This window comes from Cloeon dipterum, chromosome 1, assembly GCF_949628265.1.
Source record: "Cloeon dipterum chromosome 1, ieCloDipt1.1, whole genome shotgun sequence".
NCBI classification, from domain to species: Eukaryota; Metazoa; Arthropoda; class Insecta; order Ephemeroptera; family Baetidae; genus Cloeon; species Cloeon dipterum.
In genome coordinates this window covers 8141282-8155162 of record NC_088786.1, presented here as the reverse complement: position 1 = coordinate 8155162, position 13881 = coordinate 8141282, and the positions used below count along the sequence as shown (strand labels likewise).

The following is a 13881-nucleotide window of genomic DNA, read 5'->3' as shown; positions in this document are numbered from 1 at the left end:
TTAAGAGTCTGCTGATGGTCAAAACATTGCAGCCCTAAAAAATTCTTACTTATGATTCATCTGCCGTTTTTTCACAGCTGCATGACAACTTGAATTCAAGACATCAGTTCCGATGATGTAAATTGTCATTTATATGCCGAGGTGACATCATATTTAAAAAGATTTGAGAAAGAAGAAGCAAGATATCATCTTGCGGATTATGCAAAATAATTTTACCACTGCTTCTTATTGTAGAAGTTGAACGAATCGGCGGCGAAGGTGAGAGAATCAGCACGCGAGGCAGATTGAGATTAATGAGGAACCCGCTTGAGTCCTACAGTGTTGAGGCACTCGCTTGATTGATTTGTCACACGAATAAATAACTCAGCCGAGATCATGCAGGTCTTTTAATTCGTCGCCACCGCGGCGCGACCTGCGATTATCTGTCCCTCCCGATTCAATCCTCTTAGTGCAAATTAAAGCAATAAGAGGATCAAAAATGGCCTCACACCCGACGGATTAAATAAAAACCAGTACATACACCTAAAGTCAGTTTTTTTAGAGTGTGTGATACTTTGTGGTGGGAGTAGCACAGGTGGCAAACTAATTCTCGACGCACGTGTCCCAGAAAATCCATTTATTTGGCGTGCAAGATTGATGGCCGGTGCTGCGAAAGACATTATTTCACGCGTTTGGGATCAGGGCAGAGAGCAGCCCGCATTGTCATGTGTGTTCGCTGAACTACTAAATCCACTCAGCGCGCATTGCACCTAGCTCAACACGAACGAATTTGTGTCTTTAATGCCGCGTGTTCAACCTGATCTAGATAACAAGCCTTCCTCTTCGCAGAAACACAATACCCGCCTCCAGCCATACGCTGATTCATTGGGATTTCGGCAGGAAAACCAACAAATAAATTTCTCCTGTCAGATAAGGTGCTATCTTTGTATACCCATTAGTGCAAATACAAGGAACAACAAAATTTAATTTTGATGCTGGTTGCCCTGCAAATAAGGAAGTTCGCTTGAAAATGATTTTTAAATTAAAAAAGGGTTAGATATTTAATTTTGAAGCCTTTGGGTAATTAAATCATTTTATTTTAAGTGGAATACTTTTTCAACAGTCAATCTTACAAATCATGCCTGATTTTATAAATGACATCTTAAATGCACACACAATCAAATTTTTTGCCACACAGTCCATGCATATTTTGGGCTAAACACCAACTGAATCATTGAGAATGCAAAACCTGGAATTTGTTTTAAAATTTGTATTTTCCCCTCAAGCTGTCAATATTTCTACCTGTGGATTGTTAAAATAAATTTTTGTTTGACCTTATTTTATTAAATTTATTGTATTCGAAAGGATGTGAGTTTCAAAGAAGAAATATTGCACAAATTTAATTATTGTTCCAAAGGACTTTTAAATTCACAAAGATTCTCACCTTCCAACTCTGAGAACAACTGTTTTTAAACGGAAAACCCCCAAAAATGGGGAAAAACTTAACGACTCAATTTCCGTGGCCTAGGAATTTTTTAAGCATCTGAATATTCTAAAAGACCCAATTTCAACTAAAAATTGATGACAACTGTAAAAATAAAGGGATATTTATACCTGCGTTCTGATATTCTGTAATTTTTTAGGTATAGAGAAACATATAATTTTAGTGGAATTTTAGGGAAGTGTGTTGATGGAAGAGTATGTGGTGTGGATTCTCAATTTTTCGTCTCTCGCTAACGTTTTGATGAGTTCAGCAATCTTTGCAGTCGATCATCAACAGTTACTAGAGATTCAGATTCTTCTATAAATAATTTTGTTTCATATAATCGGTTTTTCTCGAGGCCGGGCACGCTATGCTTGAAATAACTTTTAGCATCATATTTTTTACTTTAAGATGCCTTCCCTTTAGATTTTTACGGAAATGCCTTTGCATTAACTATTATAATGAATTTCATAATTTTATTTCGAGAAAGTTCTGCAGCTGTAATGTTTTCTGGTTTCAGCAGGAAAATTTGATTCCTCTTAACGTCACTAGTCGATGTCAATTTCTCAATCAGCTCCTACATTAAAATCACATTTAAATGATGTCAATTTTAAGTCAAATCGATCTGACGTTTGGTAAGTGATTTGATTGATTAGAACAGCACTTCGCTGTGGTAGAGGTGCGCGGAGAGCGGACAGGAATTATGGCTGGCGGCGAATTGATTAGCCTTACGACGACATAAAATCTGCGGCTAAGTGCAGCCCGCAATAAAAGCGCTCCTTTATTTCGCTGCTCTGTTCTTATTGCCGCTGACGCAAATTGAAATGGCGGGATTTTATCTGCGCTGCGCCTGTCCTCCTAAATTTGACGTGGGAGCTTGGCCAAAGGGTTGAAATGCGAAACACACGAGCATCCACCAACTCATTCGGAGTTAACGCAGTAATTTTGCGGATTGCGAAATGGTCGTGCGGCTGCGAATAACATAAAATTAATCACCGCCACTTATCTCTAGGGCGAATTTAAATTCTGGTGCGGAGCTTGACCAAACATACACCATCCATTAACGATCGAGAAGAATAATGGTTGATAAGGTCGCATTTGTGAAATGAGAATTAATTGAAATCAAAGAACGATCTGATAAAATTGCCGAATTTTCGAGTATCGCTGCTAATTTACAAGGCAAATGAATTAAAATTTACTCATGCTTTTAGCGTGTTTTAAAATGTTGAGAGTCTGGTTTTAAAGTATCTGTTAAGGATACTTAAAGTCACGGAAAAAAACAAATTTAAAATTAGCACTTACGTCACTTCATAATTTTGGATTTTTTTTTATTCAGAGCTGTAGATTTTTTTATTTAAACTTTTAGAATTTATAATCAAGGAAAAATGCGAGGGACGAAATTGAATTACACGCCCCCTATTTTCCGTCCGCACGAGTGTCAATTAGCGGAAAATAGGTGGTTTGCATACCAAAATTTTCAACCTCTCCGTATTTGCATTTGAAAATGAAAGCGGAGAGTCCAACGCTAAGAGGACGAAATTATTCGTTTCCAGTGCCTGGAAATTCTGTGATGGATGATGAGAAACTTTGGCCTTATTCCTGTGTGTGTGTGTTGGTCTGTTTTTTGTTCCAATAGAAAAAAATCAAAACATAAATTTAATTCCCCCTTGCTTTTTTCCCTTGATAAATTTTTGGTGTGGAGAAATCTCGAAAGGACTAATATTTAAGACTCGGTATTTTATCTGCTGAACTGTCATTATTTACAGCTCCCTGAGTAATAATAAATTTGCATTAAAGCGATTAATTTGGGTGTTGGCATAAATTATTTAGGTACAGAGCCCTGGAAAACGATATTCCAGGCCAAATGATTTATGAGCATTGTCCAAATTGCGTTGGGCTCTGCATTAATTTATTTGCAATGATTAAAATCATTGTCTTAGCAGCAGTCAGCAGAAATTGGCCATTGAGCCAAATAGGTTCAAGATCATAAATTTCGCAACGTGCGTGTCCTGAATTGAGAGTAAAATTGTCAACAGTCGAGGTTTATACGGAGCATTATAAGGATTTTCCACGCTTCTGAGAACCAATTGAGATTTTAATTTTGTGTCAAATTGATAAATAAGCTGCACCTTTTTTCATGCAACACAAATGCCAAAATGAAAAGAGGTTTTGATCAGTCTTTATCTCTGTTTTGGGGACATGTGCATGCACGAGATAAAAAGCGAAAAATGTGAAGATTATCACTGCTCCATTTGTTGCGTCAAACAAGCGCGAGCAAAGAGGATTTATTGCCTATCTCGCGCTCCACACCGCGGCAAAACGATCCGTATAGAATAAACCGATACAACCACCGTTTTATGAGTCAATTAGTGTCGGAGGCGAGAAAAAGAGCAACAAATTATTAGAAAATATATTTATACAACAATTTTACAGCCTGTGCATAACAACAACGTGTCGACATTTCCGCACCACGAGAGTCGACCATTTATTGTTTCTTTTTCTTGATTTATATGTTAAAACAACTTTAAAAATATTTTAAAAATTTTAGTGCACGAAAGAAGACAAATTTTGAATTCATATTGTTTATATGCCTATGTTGAAAATAAGATTCAATAATAAATAGTTTATAATAAAAAATTTTAAAATAGTATTTAATATTCATGATCGACATTTGCGTTATATTTTTCAAGATATATTTTAAAATAAATTTTGTATGTCTTATGATGACGTGTGTTTTGATGATTTAGAATAGAAAAACTTACTCAGCGTTCACAGTCGATGACAATTATAGTATATTTCGTTGAGATAATTTCAGAAACTCGCAGAACCTTTTTCAAGCGTTACTATAAGGAACTTAGGACTAATTAAAAAATTGTGACATACGGAAAAACTAAAATGAGGGATGAAATTTTAATTGAGCACGTTCAGAAGTTTTTTGGCATCATGATTTTAGCAAGTTATCGTCTGGATTAACATCGATTTCAAAAATCATACCATGGAAAACAATTTATTTTAAAAAAATTAAAGGACTAATAATCCTAAATTTTGGTCATTTTAAAAATATCTTGGAAAACTGAACTCGGGATGAAGAATGAACAAATTTTAAACTTTCTACCTGTTATTTTTAAATAAACTGGAGGTGCCTGTTCAAATAGGCGGTACTTACGAAGCAACAACCACGAGAGAAATTTGCATTAATTACGTACATGTCCGTGTGCGGTTCATCCCGGCGAAGCCGCAGGTCCGAAACGGAGAACGCACGTGTTCCCAGCCAATCAATCTCACGCGATTCAGCGCATTCTCCCGCATTTTTTTTGCGCCGCGCGTGTTTTTCATTAAAGCGGTCTCCTCGAATGGCTGGCTTTGTGTGCATTTCCAGCTCGGGCGAGTGCAACCGGACGCCCGCGTGCCAAAACAATTACGCCGTATTAGGCTGCGATTTGGAGGAAAAATAAGGTGGCCCACGCTCCTCGCAGGGTTCGAGGACCTCAAGGCGTTTTGCCCGCCGGCTGCCTCCGGTCTCTGACAAACACCCAGCACTGTTTCGCCGGCCTTGGCGCAAATTTCAAAATACACGCTGGGACACAAAAAATCTTTAGAACCGTAGCCACTCACTTCCACACTTTGATAGAGACATGAGGTGAATGACTATTGACTCTGTGTTTCCCGCCAAACGAGATGTACTATATTATTAAAGAAGTAAAAATGATTATATTTATTTTTTAGATTTCTTTGTTTTTTAATACATAATATATTATTTCCTCAATAAGTCCACAAGCAGACCATAATTCGTATTGTTTGTTTAGCTGTTAGATCAAAATATTTGTGAGAAAACGGAAGCTGAGTCGATTTTAAGAGCCTGACTTTAAAAGATATAAATACAGTAGAAATAGCAAAGAATAAAATTTTAATCTCTACATTACACAATTGTCCAAAATTAACAACCCTAAAGAACGTTATATTTTATTTAAAAAAACAGTTAAACTAGTTTTGTTTGCCGTCACAAAATTATTTTTATGAAATTAAACTTTTATCTTAAAAATTCAGTGCGGTTTTGGCTGCTGATTACTGATTAGTAATTAGATATTTTATCATATAAATTAAAACACAAAAACCATAATTACGGCCACCTATTGAATTTTTACTTTGCGTCTAGACTGTTGCGTAGGGAAGTACTTAATAATATTTATAAAAATTATTGTAATGACGTTTTGTTTAAATAAAAGTATTTTACAAAATTAACATGAAAGTTAATTATAAAAAACATTAAAAAATCATCGTTATGGTTATTTAAATATTTTTAAATTAAAATAATTTTATAGAAATAAAAACGTTGTACTGTTTTATCAAGAATAAAAATCAACAAAAAACATGGAATAAGCATTCAATTCTAACGGTCTCTCTTCAGCCACTAAAAAGGATTGTGAAGATATACAAAGCACACATGTTATGCAGAAAGTTGGCATAGCATATTTGCCTGAATTAGTAAACGATGAGGTCGATTTGCTGATTTCGCACGCACCTGAGAACGGATGCGGAGAGCAAACAGGAGGAAACCTGTTGCCTCCGCGCTACCGTCTAATTTGCTGGGGCAACAAATAAAAAAAATGATCGAATTGCACGCGAGTTTTATCCTTCAATCACGACGATCGAACGCGAACGAGTTTCAATTTCGCGCGGAAATGTGCCTCAGGGCTCGGGGCCGATTATTTGTTTGGCCGCGATTGCCAAAAAGCGAGCAGGCCTATCTCGTCTGTCGACGCGGTAATTGAGTAATTATCGATAATTGCGGGTAATGATGGCGCGCGCGAGAGTGAACTAGCCTCTCTCGAATGGCTTTACAAACACACACAGACACAGAGCCCGAGGAGCATAATGAGCGCAGGAAAAGGCAGCTTACTCTCATTATTGTGATTATTTCGCGCGCGCTCGCCACTCTTATGATAGCTTTGATTCACCATCAGCAGCGGCTCTGTGAAATAACACTCAATCCGGCGGCGCATATGAGAGGAGGAAAGTGAAACTTTGAAATTTCACACGACGCGCAATTTTTCCCTTTTCAGTCCCATTTTCATCTCTTGCTCGGGTTGCACTGGATTTTTCTAGCGTTTTTGGTTGTGCAATTTACCAGAGAGATTCTGGGAAAGACATGAAACCTTGACTGACTTTCTGCGTAACATCGTCCACACGTGCACAACAGGTATGCTGTGTTTCCAAAAGGAATATATGTAAGTTATTTGGAAAAATAACATATTTTTACGTGATCTCGTTTTTTTATTGCTCGCAAGTATGAAATTGTGTAACTGAGGGAATTCCATTCGGGGTTCAGGCCCAAAATTCAACTCTTTCAGTTTTTTATGAAAATAGATGTTACCAGACGTGAAAGAGAACTCTACTTGTTCATGTTTTTTGGGAAAAAAAATCTTTGGAATAAAATCAAGGTTCGTTTATTTTCTAGTATTTTTTCTATAGGCTAAAAATGATGAGATAGAAGTTTTGAGAGTAGCTTGTCACTTCAATTGGTTAAAAAATGAATAACAGGGGAAAATTAAAAATGCATAATATCTCATTAAAGTCTTGCTTGTGTAGAAAATCCAGATTTTGAACTAAATCGTTAATTTTTGCCCATATTTTAATGATTTAGTTAGTCAATCTGGCTAAAATATGCTCTTTTAATTGATTTTGAAAACCAGAATTTGTAAAAGATCTGTGTTCAGATAGTATAAGATGTGAGAAAAGTATTTTTTCAATACACAACTAAAAATTTAACCCTTTTTTAATTTTTTGTGACTTTTCATTGAATCAGACATATGGAGGGGTTTTAAAAAGCCGCATTTTGCTTGTTAAACTTTTGAAATAATGGCTGCATATTTTAAAATGAAAATTGCATACTAAAATATATTATTTATTTCTTCAAGCGCTTTCAAGCTATGAAATTCCTCCAAACATCATACAATTTATTGCTACAGGGCAACAATTTAAATTTGTTAGAATTATTGGCTACAGTAAACGATCGATGCTAATTTTTTCCAGAGTTTAAAGTGTTCTATCATATTATTTTCTTAGCAGATTTTGATTCCTCTCGACGAGATCTATATCTAACGGTGTATGACACTTTTTGGAGGGAAATATATTTGTTGAGAAATAAAATATGATTTCAAGTAGGGAAACAGTGCTCGCAGTATCAAACCTCTTTAAACCGAAATCAGGCACATACATATTTTCAGGCTTAGCAAATTTATTAGAAAATGCAGATATCTCCATTTTCTACTGCAATTTTTTTATATTCTGAAAAAAGGCTGTTCGTTGAATTCAACAGGACCAAACATGAATTCATCTCTTTGTTGTCCAAAATGATTTCCGTGAATTTTAGCCGCCTTTGCCGCGAGCAGCCGGCGGAAAACAATAATGCGAGCCACTGCAAGCGGACATAAATTCACGCGCGCCGACTTCTGAGAATTCAGCGAGTTGACAGAATATTGATGCGCCGGGCCAGACCGTTATTTCGTCACAACGAAAAATTGAGATGGCCCGCCATTGTGTACATGCTCCCTCACCCACGAGTAAATTCACTTTTGCACCCAATGATATCGGAGAAAATGTCACTCGGCAAACTCCGCACTGTCAAAAGCTGTTTTATCTGAATAGAAATGGAAATATTCCAGCTGGCAAGAATGGTTTCATATTTCATCATGGAGCTTGTGAGTTATGAGCAGATTTATCGAGTTTTTTATTCGATGGAGAGGAAAAATTGCGTTGGAAAAGCATTTTTTCCAATATATCTCAATCATTTTGCAGAAATCTGAATCCAGCAATTATTTTTATCAGGGCCTTTTAATTTGAACTTTTCCTTACTTTCTTCCCGCGATAAAAACTTCCGGATATATTAATTTTTAAATTTCATATATCAGTGTTAAAGGAAACCTACAAATTTTGAAGTTCATACGCATTGGGAGTTTGTTGACAAAGACTAGGCTGCGGAATTAAAATTTTAAAAAATGCAAAATATCAAAACTATTCTCTAGATGGAATAAAAAATTCGATTTTGTAGCATGGTTGAAACTTGAATTTACTTAAAAAAAGAACCACTGTTTAAATAATGACCAAAATTAAAGGAAAAAAATAATATCTGATATAATTTAAACATTTAGCATATCTTTTGTATTTTAAAAGTGCTACTCCCCGCTCATTGTTCTTTATCTCCGAATCTAATCAGCAATTTTACTCAATATCACCCAAAAAAATTATTGCGAGCGCTAATCGCGTGACCAAGCGGCCGCTTTGCTCGTTGTTGGTGGTCCGTTCGTTCATTCATTCATCGCAGAGATAATGAGATGGAGACTCACCGAGGAGGAAGAGGAGGAGGAGGCTGGGTGTCATGTCAACCGCTTGCGGCGCTCGTCTTTGCCGGTTCAAAGGTCATGCTGGCCGAGCCACCTGAACCCACGTGGTGTCGCAGCACTCGAGAGGCACCCACCGACGGTCGTTTCGTCCGCGGGCCGCGAGCAGACTGAAGACTGAGGAAGACGCGCCGCCGGTCGCCAGCTGCTCGGGCTCAAAGGGGGGACGCGCTCGGAGAGGGGGAATGAACGCGACACCACCGCGGTTGATTTTTGCGCGCCAGCTAATTAGATTTATTAGCAAGTTTTAGTGACGTGTTTTTCCAATTGAAATATAATTTTTTTTATTAAATTATGATTTCAATTTAATAATCTTGAGACTATTTTTTCATTAAATAAATCAGTTTATAAATTGACCGAGCAAATTTATTTAATTTCTAAATTTTTTCAATCCATGCTATTCTAATTAAGCTTTGAATTACTAGTTTCATTTCCCAAACTTCGACTCGTTGAATCTTGAGAATTGGTTTAACAAATTTCTAGAGCACTTCAAAATTTTAGAAAGTGCTATATAATGCTTCATATTTTAGTTTGTGTTTGTTGAATAATTAACATCACAACATATTAGAATAATGTTTTTTGTGTTATTTTAAAGCAAAATTAACATTTGGTGTAACAATATAATTCCTAAAGGTAATTGCAATCTTTAAAATATCTACTAGAGTTTGCAGTTGTTTGGCGTGTAATTTTTATATTAAATACTACAACAATGTAAAAATTTTAATATTAAAAAATTGACAAATTTAGATGGTTAAAACTCCTTTCAAAGAAAAATACACCATCAGTTTCGTATATATCCACTTGTAAAATATCAGTTAAAAATATCATATATAATGATTTTAATGTTATATGTATGTTATCTGTACGGATTCAAATCTAAGTAAGAATAGATAGAAAAATCGGGCAAAAGTAAGTAATTACTCAAGTGAAAATGGCAAATTCAAATTATTTCACATAGCTTTAAGGTGAGATAATAGGTGGTAGTTTTATACAAAAATAGAATTTTTTTGACGTGGACTTGAATTAAATGCAATTTAAAAATTAGTAGTCACACCAGAAAAATAATCAGTGCAGTGGTTATTTTTACCCCAAGGATGACTTATGACTACATAACTTAACGAATCATGTGACACCATGATCAATTTGAAACAATTCTGCTGACAACTTTACACCATAAACAAACAGCCAACTTATTATTGATATTTATTAATCTGGACAATTATTTTTCATTTTTGCACCCCATGTATTGAAAAATAAATAAATTATGTAATTAATTTAACAGATTTAATGTTGAATGATTAACTCTATCTAATTAAAACCAATTAAACATATTTAGAAAAACAACTGTTATTTTAAACTTTTGATTTTAAAACAGCGAATAACAAGGAATGGATGCCAAAAAAATTAAATTAAAAATAATAATTATTGAATATTATAATACATCGGCTGTTTAAGCAATGCAGGTTTCATAATAAGCAGTAAATACAAATCATTTCATAGTATCAGAGTTGCAGACAATTCTGAATTAGAAGTTATCATTGAAAACGTACGACTGCTCTTATATCTGAGTGCAAACGAAAAGAGAGACGAGAAACAAAATCTTGCCCATATTAGTGATGCTATTTTTTCTTGTAAATCCGTTTAAATTTTAAGCCACCCTCCCATTCGTTATTGTTTGACCAAATAAGTACGTATATAATAATTATAAAACCGATTTCACATCACCCCATGTTTTTTTTTATTTTTAAAAAATTTAAAATACCTAAATTACTTCTTGCTGTCATATGATGGTATTTGGTATTTAGAAAAGGAGCAGAAATAGATTTGAGCCTCCATATATTTAATCATCTTCCCGGGGAGATCAATGAAGCAGAGCACGCCCACACCTCACGGAATGACATCTTGCGCTGGCTGCGACCTCCACGACTGCTCACTTTGCATACGCGGAGACAGACAAGCACACTCGGTGCATAGAGTAGTTGGCCGACCAGAAATAGAGTAAAAGAGCAATGCGTGCACACTCTGTGTTATAGCTGCGTACACCCGCGGAATAAATTACGTATGGGACGACAAGTCATTAAGCTAGAAACGTCACTCACTCACTCGCAGTCGCAGCCCAGAGGACAAAGACTACTACTATACTGGCAAGGCATCGCCAGACATGCAGGTGCTTGCACTTTATTGTCGATACTGTCCTACAAAGCAATTGCACTCTTGTTTATATATACATACGCACACACATCAGCTCCTCAGACTAATTGACTATGCCGTCTAGGGAATTCCTTTCAAACCCACTCGAGCCAATAAAAAGTTAGTTAAAAGGAATTGGCAGGTTAAAATTTTTATTTGGAATGTTTTGAAGCGTCGTAGCGTACAAGTATTTTAGACAACCTGCTCTACAGCATTTTTCATTTTATTAATTATAAAAAATTGCAACACTATAAATGCTTCCTGGTTTTCATCCCATTTGAAGTGGCAAATCAGTTGTTGAAATTACGTAATTAGTTCAAATCATTGAATACAACTAGCAGTTCATCAAATTGTTAGTTTGAATAATAATTTATTCCGTGTGAAATAGCCAATAGGATTGGTAATTGTATGTTTTTTATTTGTATTTAATATGATTATTTTATGATTTTAAGCAGCATTTTTCCTTTTAAAAAGATAAAAATGTTCCAATAAATGGTAGGAAAGAAGGTGCGGATGATTGAATATTTTTTTAAATTAAATTAAATTTGAGTAATTAACTACTTGCTGGTTTGCACCTTTCCAGCATGCGTGATTTGGCTTCACGGGACGAATGTCTAGCGTTTCAATGCAGTCCTCGGTGCGGAGGCAAGTGGCCCTTGAGTGGGCTGGGTCCCTGTGCGGCCTGGTGCGCCCATGTTATCCGTTCGCGGTGTTATTGGGACCCGGGTTTCAGCATTCGTGCTAGTGCAGTGCGCGCCCTTCCCGGTCCTCCGGTCCTCGGACAGGGATAAAATGAGCAAAAAAAACAAAAAAAAAAAAAAAAAAAAACTGATTGCAATGGCCCAGAGCAGACCAAATTAATCGCCGTATCTCGATAAGTTAGACTGATAATAGAGTTTCTATTAATCTATCATATACTAACTAAAACTGCATAAACATGTGTGAATGTGCGAGTTTCCCAACCCTGGTGACGTATAATGAGGGGCTCGCAGTCGTAAAGTGTGACATATGCGTGCGTCGCAGCGACGATCGTTCGCGTAATTAATTTATATGGAAATTAGAAAGCCGCCGCGAGTGGTAATTTGTGCTGCGCGGCGCCGGTGCGTTATTTCATCCGATAAACGAATGCGTGGCAATAAGTAAACGAGGAACGCGCTGCGTTGACACATTTATTGCACGAGCGCCATGCTTATAATTGTGCAGCAACGTGCGGTACAAATGAGTTATTTGTAAAGGTAAAAACTGACCTGTGTCAACTATAATATTCTGCCCGCTGGCTTTTCTTCCGCCCTGCTGACTACGCTCTCGGTGTTCGCGAGAGCAAAGAGCGGCGTGGTGTTTATTTCCTGCGAAGCGCGAACGCTGACACTGTCTCTTCAATATTGTTTTGAGTCATCTTATTTATAAATATATGTGTATAGACTCGATTTAAATCGTTCAACAAACTTAAATTAGTCTTATTTCATTTTAGGCTTAAATTTTTTGTCATAGACGACATATTTTATATGCTAGCGGTGCAGCTTATCATATCCATAGAAATCTTTTAAAATATTTATGTACTTTTTATAACATTAAACATGCATCAAGGATTATGTTTTCACTCTCAAACCTAATATTATAGTGCAATAGTTCAATGTGACTATTTTTAATTATTCATTACGTGAAATATATTTATAAAAATTATTTCAAATAATATGCTAATGTGTTTATAATATTAGTAAACAAAATAAGAAAAGGTCACTAAAACTTCACTAATTAATTAAAATTTGATGCAGATGAAATTAGTAAAATTAAAATGTAGAAAAACTTTGTGTATTTGAAAGACAAACAAAAAATAATAAAATTTTGGAAATAAATTAGATACACGAATATAATTAAAACTTTTAATGTAATTAAAACTGTTCTAATCAATGTCAAGCTGAAGTTAATTACGATATTATTTTAAGAAAAATCTGTCAAAATTTGATGAAAGTAAAATATCGACATTGTAACCTGTCGGATTTCTGGCCGAAATAAATACCGATTCAATTTTTTCAAGCCTATGAACCGTGCAAACCGGCTATCAAAGTAAAGGCCCTCTTGAAGCGGGAATAAAATTCATTCAAAATCTCCAACTTAAAAAAATTAGTTTCATAAGAAATGACCTCCATGAATGTGTTTAAAAAAAAGAGAAAAATAGCCTGTCATTTCTTTGAATGAATTTTTTAAATATCATAAATAACCATTGTTAGAGAGAAATATTGTGTGGTAGGAAAGAAAACTGAAATCAAATATAAATCTAACATGAAGCGTCGGTTGTCGCCATCTCTTGGCAGACCTTTCGTTTCTATTGATCAAGCTGGGAGATTTCAACGCTGGCGTCAAGCTCGCTCTCTAGTGCGTAATTTTAAGAGACCCAATAAATAGATTAATTTAAAAAACCTGTAAAACACAGCGAACAGAAAACAAACTAGACTGATTTTCCTTCATTTGGATATGGCTGACCAAAATTTTCGAATTTCTTTGCCATGATTTTGCAATTTGAAAGTAACAGTGGCGTCAATTTCACAAAAACTAAATATGTCTGGTGCACAGTCTTATCTCCCGCATCGTCAATAAGCTATCTTAAATAATCTGGTAAGGTAAAAACAACTATGACACTTTGTAGATTATTCAATTTATTGCTCAAAATTTTACTATGCTACATGCTTTGATTATATTTTGATGGCTTATATATATTTTATTTGAAAAAAAAATGTATCATTGTACACGCTAAAACTTTTACAAAAATTAAAATCTATTGTTTATTCATTATTGAGTCATGCGTTAGAAAACATCTTGATTCGTGGC

General features: G+C 35.5%; 1 protein-coding gene across 2 annotated transcripts in view; it reads right to left on the bottom strand.

Moving 5' to 3' along the window:
* The window catches only part of LOC135948076 (guanylate cyclase 32E), a 50575-nt gene extending 41608 nt beyond the window's left edge, over window positions 1-8967 (bottom strand). For both annotated transcript variants that reach the window (XM_065497144.1, XM_065497145.1), the window contains exon 1: window positions 8809-8967. In XM_065497144.1, the coding sequence (XP_065353216.1) occupies window positions 8809-8842 (34 nt within the window). In that variant the 5' untranslated portion in view covers window positions 8843-8967. The remainder of the gene's footprint in view (window positions 1-8808) is intronic.
* Between the last annotated feature and the right edge of the window lie 4914 nt (window positions 8968-13881).